The sequence below is a fragment of the Biomphalaria glabrata genome, chromosome 12 (genome assembly GCF_947242115.1).
Source record: "Biomphalaria glabrata chromosome 12, xgBioGlab47.1, whole genome shotgun sequence".
Lineage (NCBI taxonomy): Eukaryota > Metazoa > Mollusca > Gastropoda > Planorbidae > Biomphalaria > Biomphalaria glabrata.
Window position 1 is genome coordinate 3118845 of NC_074722.1, and position 19709 is coordinate 3138553.

General features: G+C 37.1%; 1 protein-coding gene across 1 annotated transcript in view; it reads right to left on the reverse strand.

Moving 5' to 3' along the window:
• LOC106074733 (telomerase-binding protein EST1A-like) overlaps positions 1-16913 on the reverse strand; it is a 29130-nt gene extending 12217 nt beyond the window's left edge. Inside the window, exons 1-12 of the mRNA XM_056005972.1 lie at positions 16819-16913; positions 11758-14629; positions 10212-10379; positions 9369-9555; positions 8804-9021; positions 8347-8425; positions 7026-7136; positions 5799-5975; positions 5219-5280; positions 3419-3564; positions 795-950; positions 238-427 (exon numbers count right to left, since the gene is read on the reverse strand). Of these exons, the coding sequence (XP_055861947.1) occupies positions 238-427; positions 795-950; positions 3419-3564; positions 5219-5280; positions 5799-5975; positions 7026-7136; positions 8347-8425; positions 8804-9021; positions 9369-9555; positions 10212-10379; positions 11758-14629; positions 16819-16891 (4439 nt within the window). The 5' untranslated portion in view covers positions 16892-16913. The remainder of the gene's footprint in view (positions 1-237; positions 428-794; positions 951-3418; positions 3565-5218; positions 5281-5798; positions 5976-7025; positions 7137-8346; positions 8426-8803; positions 9022-9368; positions 9556-10211; positions 10380-11757; positions 14630-16818) is intronic.
• Positions 16914-19709: the final 2796 nt, after the last annotated feature.

The window sequence follows — 19709 nt, forward strand, 5'->3', positions numbered from 1 at the left end:
ATCAGAAACTAAATGGTACCTGGTAATAGTTGCCTCTTTTAACTGTAACAAACTGACAACACACAACCTACACAGAACAATGGCCCAGCCTACACCTTCCCCAGATCACTCAGTGTAGCAAGTCACAGGTAAGCATACTACAGTTAATAGTGGCATACTACCTTTTACAATGGCTATAAGAAAAAAAGATCTAATACAATTTTTGGTGATCCCTGTTCTAAGGTATGAGAAACTAACCCTAAATCCGGGGGTCTGTTGAAAGGCTGTGGATTCCACAAATGCGGATGGCACATCATCCAGTCCACCCAGATCTTCAAGGCAGGAAGCATGTGATGAAGATCTTCATCTAACGAAAGGGAGCCATCTGCCAGCGTCTGTTCACATTTGCTAGGTGCTAGTGGATTCTCACTCATCAAGCTGTTAGCATCTGAGACACAAAATAGTGCAAACATTATGGACAAAATTCATCGAGTAACAGATCTACAAGTTACAAATCAACAATTCTCTACATTTGTGGGGTAGTGCTGACACTAAAGATGGCATATAAAGTAGCAGCAGAAGAAGAGAGTAAAGGAAAATGGCTCTTTGTTTGTTGCGCTAATTTCTTATGGTGGTGGTCACTTTGAGAATTCTAAACCATGAAATACATAATGATACAAAAATAATTTTAGCAATAGTAGTCAAAATTAATTGCATGAAAATTGTTAAGACACAAGTTGGATAAAAGCAATTGAAGATTAACTTAGTGACAGTCAAGTGTTAGTACTAATGACTCAATCTGGACTTTGGTTTACCTTTCTGCTGCTCATTGGACTTTGAACTTTTCTGAGCCTCTATCTGAGCTGAAAGCAGCTCACAGCTTCTCTTCACCAAGAGACCAAACATATCGAGAGCAATCTCCACTGCATGTTCCTGTAGCACTGACCTGCAGCTGTCTTCTAGAGACTCATCTATGGGAGCACAACACATGACATGCAAATCAATGTCAACATCAAACATACAAGTTAAATAACTGTGTTTAACCAAAACCAACCACTTCAAGGACAAATATTTGTAACTGTAGTCCTCTTCTCAAGGCCCATTCTATATTAGTCATTTTGAATGTATTTAAACTAATAGTTGTTTATTTTCCTATGTAATGGACAAAGATTTTTCATCATTGACATCATTTTTAGTTCAATTTTGTTCAACTATTTCCCCATGAGTTTTAGTGATTAGCAACCTCAGACTGATTCAACAAAGTGTATAGATAAAGGTACTATGACTATGTGTTGTCACTTCTTTTAATCTTTTTTTTTAATGTTATTAAAAATCTGTACAAGTTATGCAGTCTTTTCTTAGTAATTGTTAAATTTTAGAATATATTTGTGTTAGGAAATATCATGGGCGTAGCCAGGATTTTTTTTCGGGGGGGGGTTTTGGGGGGGTGAATTTTTTTCTCCCCCCCCCCCCTCGAAAAAAAAATTATATGTATTTATGTGTGTGTGTGTACATAATCTTTATTACATTCTGACCCTTCATTCTTTCGGAAGACGTTTATTGTGCTCTAGAATAGGTTCTTCCATGAGTTAGTGAAAAAATTGTGGATTCCCCGACATTACTAGCAAAGGGGTCTGGGGGAGCGCTAGGAGCTCCCCCAGTGCAGGGCGAAGCTCCGCCGCCAAGCATTATTTCTGGTATTGAAAGCCTACAAAATGCATATTCTGAGGTATCTACAGTCCATTTTAATGCTATTAAAAAGTTTTATTTCAAAAACCTAATGTGCTATTCTTACTGACTTAGACCCTCCCACGCCGTTCGAAGCATTTGACGTCAAGCTGTTTCCATAAAAATCTGTCACTGGTAATTTCTGAAGCCTCTTCCCACCTACCATGAGGACCTCCATGAATGAGTGGCGTCAAGTTGTACTAGGATATCATTGCAACTCTTCTTATGCGTAATTCATTTTGTCGGAGAACATGTCCCGCAAACCTCATGCGTCGTTCTCTCACAATCTTACTAAGGGGTCGACTCCCAGTTCGGCATAGGATTTCCTTGATTTAGATCCGATCTCTATAACTGACTCCTGAAATCTGTCTTAGCCATCTTTGTTGAGCTATATTTAGTGTTTTTCGATTTCGGTAGATGACAATTCACTGCAGTTTATTAATGGAGCCCTGCCACTGGTAAAAATGTGTAACCTCTCTTGAATACGCTCTTGGAATTAAGTGACTGTAGTTTGCTTTAGATTTTATATAGAAAAGAGAAGTTTTATCGTCAAAATCTTCTGTTGGGGGTTTTCCACCTCAAAATGCTCTGTAGGGGGATCTTAGACTCAAAACCATCTGGAGGGGTTTTAAACTTTAAAAAAAAGCCATCTGTAGAAGAAACTCAAAACCCCCGATTGGCTTGGCTACGCTCAAATAATTTTAGTGTGTAATTTGCTTTTTTTTTATATTGAAGATGTATTTTTAGCACCAAACCCCTCTGAATGGGGGTTTAAACTCAAAACCCCTTTCGGCAACGCTCATAGCATTTTGAGTGCATAATTTGCTTTTTTTCTTACACTGAAGATGGCGGGGGGTTTAAACTCAAAACCCCTTTGACTACGCTCATAGATTTTAGAGTGAATAATTTTCTTTTATTTATATTGAAGAGGTACTTTTTAGCTTCAAACTCCACTGGAGGGGAGTTTAAACTCAAAACCCCATAGACTACACTCATAACATTTTTAGTGTATAATTTGTTTTTTTTTATTATTAAAAAGAGGTATTTTTTACCTTCAAACCCCACTGAAGTGGGGTTTAAATTCAAAACTGAGTCAAAACCCATTTAGCTACGCTCATAACATTTTGAGTGCGTAATTAGCTTTTTTTATATTAAAGAGGGGGTTTATCGTAAATTTTAGACGGGGTTTTAAAATCAAAATCTTCCTTAACTGTGCTCTTGGAATTAGGGGATTTTCGTTTGCATTTTTTTTTGTTTTGTTTTATAGAAGAGGGGGAGTTAACTGCAAAAACCCCAGGTAGGGGGTTTAAAACTCAAAACCCCTGGTAGGGGTTTTTAAACTCGAACCCCCCTGGTAGGGGTTTTTAAACTCGAACCCCCCTGGCAGGGGGTTTTAAACTCAAAACCCCTTTGGTTGTGCTAGGGCAAGTGATGGTTTAGTATTAAAATCTCACCTAAAATAAACAAAATCAAAGCAAAAAATTAGTCACTAAATTCCGCCTCCCCCCCTCCGGAGGGGGGGGGGGGATTTCATTTCGGGGGGGGTTTGAACCCCAAGAACCCCCCCCTGGCTACGCCCATGGGAAATATACAGTGCTGCTATTAAATAATACAAAACTATGAATTTATTTTTTATTCTAAAAGAAACCTTAAGCTTTTATTTAATGGTTACAATAATCATGAATACCTAAACAACTAGAAAACCACCAACCTTTCAGCGCAGTATTGTCAATGGAGAACATGTTTATAACCATGAGCTGTAAAAGTCTGGTGCAGCTAAAGACACAAGGAGAATGTTGAATGAGGATCTGGAACTCTTGCAACATCAAACTGGAGCTTTCAGCAAACACTTCAAAGCTGCGGAACAAAAGAAGGTTGACTAGTTGGAGGCACTCTCTTGCTTTTTAGTTTAACAAGATACCAGGATGCTTAATATATACATCTTTTAAAATGATTTCCATTGCGGTGGTAGCTAGATTATCAGTCGTTACTGAATGAACTTGGCCCCATTAGAGCAGAATAAAGATACATATAAGGGACATGACTGGAAAAAGATGTGGATGTGTACATGTGCTATAAACTCTTAGGCTACTTCAATTAGGAAGCTCAAGTACAAATGTTGATATAGGCTAGGAATTTTGAGTAAGATTAGATTCAAGCTGAGTTAAGTTTGCTGTGTATCTAAAAGCAACATGAACACTTTCTTCCAAACACAATTGGACCAGAGCATGGAAGATATACGAAAGTAATAATAATAACAATAAAGATTTCATTCTTTATACATGGCAAGCTTTTCAAAGCAAACCTTCCTAGAAGACCTAAAATCTATGGGCACAAGCTGGGAAGAGTCACTGTCACAGTCTTAGTTGACATTGCATGATCTTAAGTTCACATGTTAAGAGTTGAAAAGACACGTGGAATTCCTGATGTAGAAAACAGGAAGTAGAATGAATAAAGTTGACTTTGAGTTCAGTCAAGTCAAGTCAGTAAGGTCTTGCTCCCGGTCCAGGAAGGTTGGACGTTTCTTCCTGGACTGGTGTATATATATGTATATAGCATGAAAGTTGATGGACTAGTGATTGTTGATTAATTATATTTGAGAGTTGATTTCATTATGTGCCTATTGAATATTAAGGTATTGTTCGTATTTCAATGGATATCTATAGTTGAAGCTCCAGTGTCACTAGTAGTAATTGTTCTTATTGTTACCCGCTGAGATGCGGACGTGATTGATACATTTGATACCGCTGCTATGCGGATAGGATTATTAATTCTTGACTTGTAGCACTAACAAGGAGTGCAGTGTATTATTATTGTAGTAAAATAAACTTCATGTTGTCTGCTGAAACGGACTTAGGTCAGTTTGTACTATTTGTCTTGTCCTGTGTCTAGAGTACTTCAGGAAGCAAGAACTCAGTATTACACGACATTCGCATGCTACAATATTACACCATTCAACGTTCATTGACAGTCACCTATGACCAATCTCTATGGAGAGAGCTTGCCGCCCTATGCAATGAGGACACGAGTCACATTATCACTATTATGTTCAACTAGAGAGTATACTTCTGTATTAACCTATTACTTCACCTATCCCTTAGTCTGATGGACCATTGGGGCACTACACAAATTCTAATATTAACCTATTACTTCCCCCATCCCCTAGTCTGATGGACCATTGGGGCACTACACAAATTCTAATATTAACCTATTACTTCACCTATCCCTTAGTCTGATGGACCATTGGGGCACTACACAAATTCTAATATTAACCTATTACTTGTGTAAATACCCTTACATCATGACATGGAAAAGACTAATTTTCTACTAACGGGTTGTGACTTATATAAGCCAAGACAGAGTCTCCAGACTAATTTTATTAATATCTTCGTCAGCCTACACATGATAACATATTGTTACTTATAAAAGGAATTCAAACTTTAAAAAACTAGGTTGTGTTCAAGAAGAAATAAACAATACTAGCCAAATAAATGCCTATCATCAGACTTACTTGATTTTTGTAAACAATTTGCCATGAACATTGAGGTAGGTAAGTACAAATCTTTTATTTAACTGTAAAAGAGACAAGAAGATTGTCTATGTTATTACTTAAAGTGAAGTCATCTATTTACAGCAGCTTTACAATGCTAGCCATACCTTGATAGATCAAACTTTACTTGAAGTTTCAACACAATGATTGACAAAGGTGTTATAGGATCAGCACACTAACAAAAGACCTGATGCCATGTGGCTGTTGGACTTAGGAACCCATAAGTAACAAGTACATTTCCTGGTGTCTACAAGACATGATCCCTAATTTAACTATAAGCCTGGTATCTGAGCCCTTTATTATTGAGGCAACCATATTATAACTTCACCTTCCATCAAGAAGTATCCTCCATCTTAGCAGGAACCCTATTATAGTCCAGTTGAAACTAGAATCAAGTGATGTTTGATCAAGCAAGTTATGATTGCATAGTGTAATTAAAAGATTAGGGCAAACAAATTAGGCTATCCCTCAAATTGAACTACTATTAACCAAAACTTATTATCTACATAAGCATGAAAGTGAAAACAAAATTGTCAGAGACCTCAAAAACTGACAAAGAGCTAAGGTCATCCTCCTCATCTTCTTCCACTCTGTCCTGCGTGCAGGTGCCATCTGGCAACACCCATATTTCCACTCTTGGCCCTCTCCGCTGAGGTTTGCGACGTAGAGCCATCCTGTGTCTTCGTTCCTCAAACCTTTTCTTCTCAGCTGCATCCACCTGTAAAAGAAAAGAAAAAGTAAAGTTCCCCTTTCAGACCTTGTGATCTAGAGGGCAGATGATGTTAAGGTCATCTATTTCTGTGGCCTACGGTTAACAAGGGTTTGTTGTAAAATGTTTTACATGTTTCGGATGTTCCTTCAGAGTTGAAGATAGTTTACTTCCTAGTCCAAACCTCCAGCAGGACGACGGGGGATGGGAGCGGGCAGGATTTGAACCCTCGACCATTGATAAATCCGAACGAGTCCAGCGCGCAAACCGCACGACCAGGCAGCCATCCTGTGTCATGAGGCCAACACAATGACTAACCCCCTTTACTTTTCCCCAACTAATGTCAGGTACCCATTAGAGCTGAGTGGACTTAAAGGCGCCCAAAGATCCTGAAATTAAAAATCCCAATCTTCAAAGGGATTCAAACCCGGAACCCCCGGTTCAGAAGCCAAGCGCTTTACCGCTCAGCCACCAGCAGTTGTTACTTGGTCCTCAGAGAGGAAGGGCATATGATATTAAAGTTTGTAGAAAGGAAAAAACTAGTACTAAGTGTCATTGTGAAATGTATTCATATCTTGGACTTATAATTTGTTTTTGAAGCTATATTCAGTTGTTCATTACGCCTTTATGGCTGGAGCCAAGTATTATTTTATATTAATAAATATATTGTCTGCTGATGAGAGTGTTGCTCTGAATTTTAAGGTTTGTCGTTCTACTTAAGACACAAGATGCACGCACAAGAACCCAAAGTAGTATCCAGAGAATTGAGTAGTAATAGAGGTGTTACACCCCCGCCTATCGAATCAGAATGTTCTCATACCAGAAAAAAAACTTGTTGAATATAGTTAAAAAGGGAGAACTTTCAAAAATCCTAATTTCTAGTGTTTATATTCTATTTCCTGTTTCTCTTTAAATAAGTAGTGCCCTACCTATTAAAAATTGCTTACTTAAGCCTAAAGAATTTCATGCTGTTACCTTGAAAAGATGCAGCATATGAAATCAATGAAAAAAGGAAGATAATTTCGTATTGGGTAAACATGTAGAAGAGGAAGGGTTTACCTTTCTCCTGACCTCATCAAACAATGACATAAGAGACTCCCTAGCTGTTAGAATGGGGTTACTGGCTGCAAGACTTCTCATGTAGTAATATACAGCATCCAGCTTTCTCCTCTGTAGATAAAAATATCAAGAATAAATCAAATACAACAATTAGTAGTATTAGGATTAGTAGGACACTCTAGAAAGCAGAAAAAAAAAATATGTATCCAGTGACAGTAACAGTTTATAGTTACAATACTCGTAACAAACATTATTAGTTTATAAAGCTATAGCTCATATGTTCCAAAGTCTTTATTAAAAGATGATTAGGGTTAGGGTAACAAAGCTAATAATTTACTTTGGTCCAGCATGGGTTTTCAATATGTATGTTTATTTGTTTATTGTTATTTATAATACTGGAATTTTTTTTCTTTTTTTTTTCTTTTCAGTTTTGATTTATTTAAAAAAAAAACACCTTTAAAATAAACTCAATATTTGACTGTCAGTGCATGATTTCTGTATTGTGTGCCAACATTGTTAGGTGCGTTTGTCACACAACCAATAAACAATGAGAAAGCAACATGGGAGAGCAAATGAAGTGTGTTGAGCTAATCATTTTAGCCAAAAGGGGAGAACAAGAATTGGACTGCAGAAAAACCTAGATACAACAAAACAATTAGAATAGCCTCTATAAAAAATCTTGGGTTGAATTTTACTTCATTCTATTTCTCACTTCCAGCCAACACAGCAATGATGAAGCTCCTTATCCTAGCTCCATTTCTTCTTAACATTCCCAGGGAGCCAATGCAGTGTTCGGCTGTTTGTGTTGCTTAGAGTAAACCATGGACCCTTCATAATTTTTAAAATAAAACTTTGCCCTTGTTAACTTGTGTGCATTACAAGAAGTACTGGTAGAGAGAAGTTGTATGACTCAATGTAAAACATTAAGACCAGCAATTGTATAATACATGTGTCACAGGTGAAATGGCACTTGAGAGAGAGTTGGCCATTATATTATGATAAAAAGAGCAATTAATCATGATAGAAAACCAATTATTTTTCAATGAATGTTTTAGATTTTTCAAATTACTTATAAAATTTTTACTATCTACAAGTCATTATTCTAAATATTTTGTGTACGAATTGACTATTCTTGATTTATTACTTTTTTAATTAAAATGTTCACGAGTGATATTAAAGAGCAATAAAAGTCAGATGGCTGGTTGCCTGATGGAATTAACATTTACATATACAAAACATTCAACATTTTTTCATTTCAAATGTTTTGACTCTTTTTAAGTTTACAAAATGTATAAAACTTGAGCCTGTATGTAAAACTGACCGTATAAACTGCTAGAATAGCCAACTGGTTGTAGGGTCTGCCATTTCTAGGGTGGATACGTTGTGCTTTGAGATACCAACTGGAATAAAACAAAATGGTACACTCAACATACAAGATTGAGAGAGACATGTATACTACAATGTCTTAATGTATTCATCCTTTAGAGATTATAAACAAAATGGTAATTCAAACAGTTATCACACAGGCGAAAAGTAAAAGACAGGAGACCCAAAGGCACACCACAAATACGATGGAATGGTGATGTGGAAGCAGATCTACAACAGCTTGGGCTCAGGTGTGGAGACAGAAGGCTGAGAAAAGATCGGAATGGAGGGACGTGTTGAGGCAAGCCAGAGGCCTTATTGGACTGGAGCTCCACTGGGATGGATGGATTTAATTACACAAATTTTATAACCAACAAATGGCAGATCTTTTAACTAAAAAATTCTTTACTCACTGTCTAGCCTTGCCATAGTTAGTTGTGTCTGAAGCCTGCTCTCTGTAACGGGCAATGTCTCCTAAGAACATCATGACTCGCTGGGCACTTAACAGAGCTAGCTTCACAATGCGGGAAACATTCTCTGGAATGAGCTTGTTTCCATCAGAGAATAAGTCCAAATCAAAGCCATAAACACTCTGCAGTTTTTTCAACAGATTCTCAAAGAACCGCGACCCCTGTAGAAAAAAAAGTTTTTTTTTAAAAGAGGAACTAGAATATTACAAATAGATGTTATGGTGACTAACAGTACAAACGACTGGAATGACAGTTTCGAGAACTACTTTATCATGACAATAAATGACTTCAATCTGTCTAAACCCCACCCTATTTCAGAATTTAGACTTCTGACCTATGACATTCAGCTGATGAACAATAACACCAGTAAAGACGGAACTGGAGATGGACAAAAAAATGTCTTGATGAAATCTACAACTTCCTCAATGTCTGAAAATGGCGTCTGCAAAGCTTAAAAGAAGAAGAATGGGTAAAGTAATTTTTTTGGTAAAAATGATCTGTTGACTACCTCATCCAATACGTCCATCAATTTTTGTTTGGACTGCACATCTTGAGACTCCTCACCAAGCCTCTTTCTGTGGGACTCTATCACCTGATAATAAACAGATTTCCACAGCGTCTGCTCCACATTGTGCTTGTTGGCCACTTCAATGTCCATGAGGATAATCTGCTCCAGGCGATTCTGTAATTCTGCCCTGTAGTCAAAGTTCAATTAGCCCATTAGTAATGATCACAGATATGGAAATATATATCTATAATATAAAGCAGAAAGTAAGCCTTATGTATGTATGTATGTATGTCCCACATAGAAATCGAAACCGTTTAACAATCTTGATAAGACTTGGCATAAACGTTCCTTGGATCATGTCCCTACCACTACTGGAGGGCCCTAAAAATAGACAAAAAGTACCTAATTGTACCTCTATAAAAAAAAAACTAGACTTTGTAATTAATCGGGTAAATCCGTTTTCACAGTATTTTATATTTGATATAAATATGTCAGCTGAAAGGATAAACCCATTATCACGCTCTACTTTTATTTTCACAGCAAAATAAAAAAAATGTGAAGGGAACATTCTCCATATTTAACATAGATCTAAATTCAAACAAGTAATAACCATAACTAAGGCCCATAGGCCAAAGGTCCTATTCAGCTAGTATATATAATACATAAATGATTTCAATTCTCTTTTAAATGGTGAAAAGAAATCTAAGCAGAAAAAGTTTGGTTAGAGGATGCTAAATGTATTTCATAAAGAATATACACATTAACAAGTCTTTCAAGATAATAGAAAACATGAATGCTAGGCAGTCATGTCCTTCACACCTGTCATGCATGTTGACCATTTACCTGATTTGATTCACCATCCTAAGACTGTCATCAGAGAGTGGCCGCCTGGACAAAATATTTCCCAGCTGGCTATCAAAAGGTGCCGAGTCTCTCAGGATTTGTTCAGCCATCAAGCGGCACTGAGTTCTGGATGCAGCCGACATTAAATTTTCAGCATCTACTTCACAACTATAAAAAAGGTCATCGAAATAAACATTAAATACCAGTACTATTTTCATTTCTTAAAACATAGTTGTAGAAAAGTTAGAGGCTTCATACAAGTTTTGTGCTTGTATTAATAATGTTTAAACTTCAGATCATAAGTTCACAGAGGTTATGAATTTGTATTTTTGGGGTTTTGTCATATCGGCACAATTTAGGCCATGTAGTTCCTGTAATCCCACAGAGGTTATGAATACACACTGTTAATAAGTTAGTCTATGATCTTTAGTAGTAAGAAAGGAAGTTCCCCTTTCAGACCTAATATCTTTAATAACAATAAAGTAAAAAATTCCCTTTCAGACCTTGCGATCTGTAAGGCAGATAATGTAATGATCATCTGTTTCTGTGGCCCATGGTTAACAAGGGTGTCATATGGACAGCCCAACAACCCAATTAGTGAAAGGTACCCATTTCAGCTGGGTGGACTCAGTGGCGCCTTAAAGATCCTGAGATTAAAAATCCCAGTCTTCACCAGGATTCTAACCCAGGACCCCACATTCTGTCAGAATTGTTCATTTTTCACATTTGTACATTCTACCCTGTTATGATTAAACTACAATAACATATTTGTTTGTAATCAGAAAACGTTACTTTTGGTAGAGAATTATAGGAGAATGCATGCTGTTTTTATATAACACAACTTTAAGTCTATAAAACCAAAAATTAATTGAATTTAATCGGGTCAACTCAACGATACTATTGTTTATTAGGAGAGAAAGAGTTTTAAACTTATTTTTGAATAGTCTCCATTGGCTAAACATTTGGATTCCCACCTCACACACTATTTTCGTACAAAGTGTTTGAATGTGCTTAATTTTTCTTTTTTAAAAAATCATGCTCTGATTGGGGATATCATCAGATAAGCTCAAGATTTCCGTATTAAGTGTTTTAAAAAGGTCTTAATCCTAAAGTTTTTTCTAAATATTGTATTTGGATCATAAAATATTTCCTCTAGAGCTTAAAATTTAGGTTCAAGACTTGTCCACAGTTGGTGATTTTTTTTTTCATATATCATAATCCATAATTAAAATAACTTTTGGTCCTTATGTAAAAATGGTACTCCTTTCCCTTGGACTCTACACAAAATATAACATTTTCTGATAACAAACAAAAGGGAGGTATTGAAGCTTAACCACAACAGTGCTTGAATAATAGGCTGAGTACATTCTGTCAAAATGTGGAAAAGAATTATGGAGAGAAGAAAGCGTTAGCAAGCTAAAAAAAAAATGTAAATGACAATAAGCTTCTTTAGAGATGACAAGTTGATTTAATAAACTCCTAGAGTTTGAGTTTAGGCACAATTTAAGCCATGTTAAAGTTAAAGTGTGCCATGTCATCTACTTACCTATTATAAAATCCCATATCAGGAGGAGCCATTCGAGGAAACCTGTAAAAAATGTGTGGAGGGATGGAGGGCTGAGGGTAACCGCCCATAAAAGGAGGAAACGGAGGTCTAAATCTGTACATTGGGTGCATAAACTCTGGAGGGTAGAACATGGGAGTAGGGTATGGATGTGGTTGATTTTCTGGTGAGGAAGGCATGGGACTAGAACCCGCCCCTGGCGATGAGACTTTGTCTGTTTCTTCAAATCTTGGAGGAGGCGGAATCACTTCTGGTATGACTATAGGCTTTGAAGGATTTTTGGGGTCAAACAGTTGCCGTTTGCCATAGGACGGGCCCCTCGTGTTGGATCCCTGAGGAGTGGTGTTGTGGTGAGAGATTTGTTCTGCATGATATGAAGCACTCGGGTTGCTGTGAGGTCGAGGAGGCTCCTGCTGAACAGGAAGTTGTATTAGCCCACCTCTGGACTTTTGAGATATGGTGAGATCATCATGATTAAGTGAACCTGCTCGTTGCACAGGCTGATGCCTGCCGTCGTGTCCAATGCTATCTTTCCTGCCAGTCTGATTAATGTTCCTCCCTTGACTTCTGCCTCCACGATGGCTGGCTCGGTTACCTCCAACACTAGAATCATGGGCAGGGTTAACCGCTCTTTGATCCAAGATGGGCTCTCGTCTATCTGGGACATGATCCCAGTCTTCAATATACTCCCCCTGGTTATCTGCCTTGTTTCTCTCTTCTCGGCTCCCTGTATGCTTGTTATGCGTATCATCACGACCACTACCCCTCCTACTTCTTACCCCGGTGCCATCTTTCTTTGGGCCTGAATTCACCTCCTTATCCTTTCTTTGATGTCTAGAATTATTCCACTTGAGATCTTCACCGTAGTCACCACCTCTGTCCCAGTCTTCTTCTCCCTCGGCCACATTGTATTCGGACACATAATGAGGGTCCCATTTCTCATCACTCATATGCCTCAGTCTGGCTCCGCCACTGCCGCTAGGACTTATGGCAACATGTCGGTTGTTGTCGCCAACTGTTACTTGCAGACCTGACCTATTGCCCCAGGCTTCAGATTCTAAAGAGCGTTGATCATCATGATGCTGAAGATGGTGCTGCTTCTGTCCGAGCCTTGGAATCGGCTGCACTTGAAAACCTCCTTGAGAGCCTTGTGAGTTAAGTCGTTTCCTTCTCCGTCTGTGGCCTCTTTCACTGAAGACATCATCTCCATGAGTACTGCTGTGAATTGAAGAGTCCCTGCTTCCCTGACGACTGGAATTTTTTCTGTGCCTGTGACGTCTGTGCCTTGCTCTTCCGCTTCCTTTTGTTTTACCCTGATTAACATTATCAGCCGATACAGATTTCTGTCGGTCTAATCCAGTAGTTTCCATCCTCTGATCAGCAAGGACAGCACTTCCTTCCAGAGACAAACTGCCAGGATAGGCATCCAAACTACTGGTCAATTTCCTGGTTCCATCATGCACCAGCCGAGCCAATTCTTCTAAATGGGCCTTTTCGACTTCTTCCCCCCAGTTCAATATATGCTCCGGCTCATCATCTTCAGTGAAATCACTGCTGCCGCTGTAATAGCTGCCATTGCTGAGATTGCTTGCATAACTGGCCTCACTGCTAATACTTCCTGTCCTCTGTCGTCTCATCCCCCAGTAGAATTTCTCTCCTTCTCGGCCATTTCCTTTTCCCCCATTCAGAGTCTCTTTAGTATTTTTGCTTTGATTTATTTCTCTGACACTGACTTGAGTGCTTTTCCCAGTGACACCTTTAGTACGTGGAAATGTTTCGCTAGAAAATGGCTGTTCATCTGAGTTCATTTTACTATTTCTTTGTTCTTTTGGTCTAGAGTCACTGGAGCTTGACCTTCTATTTTTATAATATGTTCTTGCTGGTTGACGATCTGGTTGTTTTTTAAATGGTTTTCTAGCATCATTGTTTCCCATTTCACTCTTGACAGAATCTTGCCTGGTTCGACCATGAGTTCTGCTCTCAAACTGTCGGCTAAACTTTTCAGAGTTCCTCGGCTGGTTTTTATTTTTATGGTCATTGTCTTTTCTGCTCTGTTGTTTGCCTTGCACATCCGAGCCAGGCGACTCCCTAGTGTTGTGTTTCTGTTGCTGGCTGGTTTTACCTTGACCTTGGCCGGTGTCTCTGTGAGGAGGATTGTGGGAATTCTCATTACCAGACACAGCACCAGTTTGAGGTTCATTCTTAACAGTGACTTTCATAGCACCACCTTTAGACTTAACCTGTACTTTTCTAAGACTATCTGGGACACTAGTAACAACTATTTCTGATTGATCATCCCCTTCCTCCTTGTTTTCATCTCTCTTTATGGCGGTGCCATCAACCATCTCATCCTTTTCCTCACTTCTTCTTTCTTTGTCTCCGAGACGTGCCCTGGGAACATATATTCTTATGTCAGGGCGTTTTCCTCTTCGATTGCCTCCACCTGATCGCTTGTCTCTGCTAGCTTTATCATCAGGGCTTTCACTTTCCAGGGCTTCGCTAGATTCTTGTTTGATCTCTCTGGGAGGAGACTCAATGTACAAGTTGTCCAAGCGCTGATTTACATCATCAAAATTAATATCTCCGCTACTTTCCCTGCTTTTTTGCCCTTTATCTTCATCTGTGGCATCTAATTTCAGATCTTCAGAGTCAAAATGGTCAGCGTCATCATAGTTTGAAGCTGCCAGGCCTTCGTCTTCTTCTCGACTTCCTTCGTCACTTTTTCTCCCAGGTTTACCACTTTTAGTATGTCTAAGCTGACCGGGGCGGTAGATCTGTTGCTCTGGTCTTTTTGATCTTTGTTGTCTTTGAGATTCTGACCTTTTATCTTGTCTTGCTTTTGATTCTTGCATACCTACAAAGACAGACTTTTTTTTTGTTTACTAGTACAATGAACAATAAAGTAAGAATATAGAAGTAACTATTCATAAAGGAAAAACAACAGTTCAAGTATTTATAGAACAAGTAAATATTCTTGAAGATCTAAAAACCCAACCAGGGCAAGGGACATGAACGTGTTCAGTTTTCTAGTTAACAATTACTATGCTAAGGGCATCACATGAACAGAATTTTAGAACATTTATGCTTGGTTCTGTAAAACAAAAGCTTTAAAGCTTTATAATTGGATGCTAGAAAGATAAGATAATTTTTATTGATCCAATCAAATGGAAATTCAGTTTGACTACAATTGACAACCTCAGCGTAACTACTGTACAATAACAATACAGATATGCAAATATGAACAACATTCACACATGAAACATATACACACTCACAACTAGCACTTAATAAATTATACTTTTATGTACTTCTCAATGACGACAGATGATCTTGTAACACTCTGACCGAAAGTGGGTTGAAGGAGTTTTAAAATCTGTTTTAGTCCTAATGGAAAGGAGATGACCACTTCGTTCAGATCTTATGTAACAGTAGTTTAATGTGTGCAGGTTATCTTTAAGAATAGTGAGTGTTTTGGAAAGGCATCTTAAATGAAAAAGCTCTTCAAGAGATGGTAGTTGGGTTCGAGTGACATACGATGCTTCTTTAATTAGATTTAGTCTATTTAGTCTAAGTCTTTGTGCCAGTGAAGTGTTACCATACCAGCAGGTGATGATAAAGTTAATTAGACTGCTGATGGTTGCTGTATAAAGAAGTTTAATGATTGTTTTGTCGATGTTAAATTTCCTTAGCGTTCTAAGATAGAAAGGCAAGAGATTTCAACTCTAATGGTCTGATCATGGAGGAAATGTCCACTAGAGAGAGGAAGATGATGAAAGAGATGAGTCAAGGGAAGCCCAGGGACACTTTAAAAGGGACAGAAAGTGGAGTTTCTTTACAAGTTTTTTTTTCTTCTCCAGGGAGGTTTTTACATCGGATATTTTTTTATGAAAAATAAAAAAAAAATATTGGTAATAGTACAGTAGGTTATTTGACTAGTATAGTAGTATGAAAGATACTAAATAATTTTATTATCAAATCACAAAATATAATAATTTTTACCAATGCAAGAGTGAAACACTGTCTATCTGCGTCTATCTGTGAAATTATACCCTAATAATAACTCGCCAATATCAAAGTACCTTAGACTGAGATGAATTTTTGTATTTTAAATAGATCTAGATTCTTGACATTCTGCTTTAAGCCTAGATCTAATAGATCTAGATAAAGATGCAGTAGTGATTAGATATAAATCTAGACTTAAAGTAGATCTAGATCAATCTATTTGATAATAGATAGATAGATCTAGAATTATAGTTATTCAGACAATAAGTCACAATATAGTCCTAGGCCTAGACTAGATAATGATTAAATTCTAGATTCTACTATGTGAGTAAAATTAAGATTCAGATAGGCGAGTGACACAATTGAGTAGCTTCACTTAGACACTAGCTAGCTAGCTAGACTTTTAACTAAAAGAAAAACTTGAAATTTTATTTGAAACTGTCCAAGTTTAAGTTAAAGTTTTATAATTTAATAATATTTTATTCTTGATCTAAGATATGTCAATTAGTACTTAGATTAGAGAGACATTATCTATCTATATATATCTAGCGCTAGTAGACTCTACTTCTAGTAACTTATACTGACTACTGATTCTACTGTCGTCTAAGAATTTCAATAAGAATCTTCAAAAATGTTGACCGTCAACATTTGTGACTTTAGAGTTTACCACTTTTAACTTTTAAGTAAGTAAGACAACTAAGAGTAGTGTAATGATGCTGTAATTAGTGTAATCTAGTTCTAGTAGAGTATTTACTATTTTGAAATTTCCTCTTTTTAATATTAGATCTAATCTATATCTAGATTATAACAATTAATGAATTGCTCTGTTACAATTTTATAAGGATAAGGATAACTGAACTCATCAGTTGCACTTGCAGTGATTCGGTGAGAGACAGAGTCTGAGACTAGCTGGAAAAGACAGTTTTATATTTGAGTCTAGTTTAGAGTCTACATCTAGAGTCTAATTTCTAAAGACCTTAAACTAAATATTAGATCTACAAGCCCCAACTTTCTGTATAAAATGTTTCCTATTTAGTTTACCTAAATTAGATGACTTGACAATCTTTTCTAAATGAGCAAATGTTATTTTAACAATATCTTCTTCAGCTGCCATTTTCCCATTTTTAGCATTAGTGGACCAAAAAATTAACTCTTTTAAAAACTAGAATCGATTCCTAGAAGTAACTATAGGCCTAAAATAGATGTTCCCATTTCGCTAGTGTATAATTTTTTTTTTAATTGCGACGATGTGGGGGCGGAATAAAAACACATTCATCTGATCACAAATCATTTAATGAAATACAAATAATAATATTTAATAGTAAACCCTTTAAAAATACATCACAAAATATATCACCGCATACAAGTAAAGTTGTGCCTAAACTGGACTTTTTACATTCTAGCACATATATCAATAGATATATTTTTTTTATTTACCGAATTAGAAATAAATCACAAGCTAGTTTTTTTTTAGTATTATATGTATTGAATTTAAACATTGTAAGCTTTTTTTTTCTTATTTAAATTCATACACATTTTCCGAAAATGTAAATATGATATAACAAATTTTATTACAAATTGTAACACATATAATTATGATGTAGCCCATTGTTGAAATCTGTTTTTTAAATATATTTATTTAGCTACCTTAATTAACGAAATGCCAAATACTTTAGTAATTGATTTTAAATAAGTAAAAATGTTGCACAATAATATAGCCTACGTCTATGTCCGTAATAAAAATCGATTCTTTGATAAATCTCAATATCGATTATGACCCAGTTCCACTAATCCAGTACTTACATTACACCAAGTACAAAAGAGTTGAGGGCACCAGAATGAAAGCACATGATGAATGAGAGTCAGCGTGAAATTGAATTCGACTCGCCTAAGTTTTATCATTATTATTAATGGCAATTTGTTTTCTTTACTTAACCATTATGATCTTACAAGGCACATTTCGTATTCCATATACTTGGACAAAGTCGTATAAGTGACCCTTCTTCATTATCCCATTAGAGCAAGGATTTAGGTAATATAGGTAGCCTATATTTTATATGACCCAATGGTTAATGCCTGAATCAGGAGAATGGTAAACCTCCACATTTCTTATATGCTAAAAGTGCTCCTTCTTCCCTAGTGCCATTAACATTAGAGAATGGAATGGGATGCCTGAATCAGCCAGGAAAACCAACGACTTGGCAGAGTTTAAGTCATTGATTAACATGCAAGACTATAATAGATTGGTACATGAAACGCGTAGGACATAATTATAATGCTCTTTTGAAGAAACGTCTGTAATTAAGTAGCCAAGTGTGAACTTAGGCCCTACGAAGCATGAGACCTTCTTGTAATGCTGCTTTAAGTTTTATAACTCGAATCCATCAATCCATATTTTTTCGTGGACGTCCCCTAGCAATGTCACATGTGTATCTGGGGTCGTTAATTATCATAGTAACTCATTACAGAGAGAAACATAAGTCTTGCTGGGTGGCCAGTTCATAGCCAATTCTACTATTCGCATGAGATGTTCCATATAACCTATATTGCCAGAATGGCCTATAAAATGTCAACTTTAGCCAGCTGATGTTAACGTATATGCATCTCAATTTGTAAGCGGTAACATGTATTTGGTTTTCCTTTTATTGAGGACTTTTTACAAAGCTTATAAAATATAGCAACTCTGTCTGTCTGGTAAAACGTAATTTCCACGTAATTTCTCCGACACCCAATCTCGGATCAAGTTGAAAGTTTGAATTAAGACTCGAGCAATTTTTTTGTTTTTTTTTTCAATTGGTTTTGAAAAGGCAGCACGGAAACCTTCTCACAGATATCCCCTACCCCCCCCCCCCCCCCCAAAAAAAAAAAAAAACTGGTAAAAAAAAAAAAAAAGTAATAGTAAGTAAGACTATAACGCACTGAGCACGCTAGCGACCGTGACAATAATCACGCACTGTCGAACCCAGATACACAAGAATATAGAGTTTGATCACACTAAAAGGTAAGGTCTAATGATTAACCAAACGGTTTATCTTTTTCGGACGACCAACCTGTTGATGGAATGCTACGTTATTCCCCTTTTAGATATAGTGTATGAATTATGTCCATAAAAACGGGACACCGTCTGAAAGCCAAGAAGGCTGAAATAAAGAATCTTGTTTACATGGTTATATTATAAAATTTTTGCTGTTTTAATTCAAGTGTCTGTTTTAACACAGCCTATATCGTGTATTCAAATTGCATGTATTTGGTTAAATTTTGAATAATTAAAAATGAATTGCGTGATTGATTTAAACTAATTAATGTCATTTCAGTCAACATTAAGCTAGGTTTTTTGGGGGTTTTATTTTTTACGTTTGACCATACCTATATTTGGAATTTCGTTTACTGTGTGAACACACCGTTGCACAGCGGTTGCACTGACGCGCTAGTGCGCACGTTTGCTTACAAATACTAATATGTTACATCTACAAAACTTGTGAATACCAATTTGTAGTCACGAAGCAGGTGCGGACTGGATGTCGAAATAGGCCTGGCAATAGACCAACGTCTGATCTTTCGACTCAGGACCGGACACAGCCGAATGAGACAACATATGTACCGGAAGCTCAGAATTGGAACCAGTGAAATCTGCCCATGTGGAGTGTCACCAGAAAATGCTGACCATGTCCTTCAGGACTGCACTCTTTACAAAGAGACCCGAACAAGTCACTGGCCCGAAAACACCTTAGTAGAAAGAAAACTATATGGAGAGCTCCCCTGATTTGGAAACCACTGCGCAGTTCATCTCACATATTGGTCTAGTCACTAGTCATCTGAATGCTCCAACATAAAAATGAGAACGAGGAAGAAGTACATTCTATCCGGCCCACAAATCGCGTGACTTATGATGAGAACCTATTCGTCGATGTCCTCATAAATAGGTCTCTTGT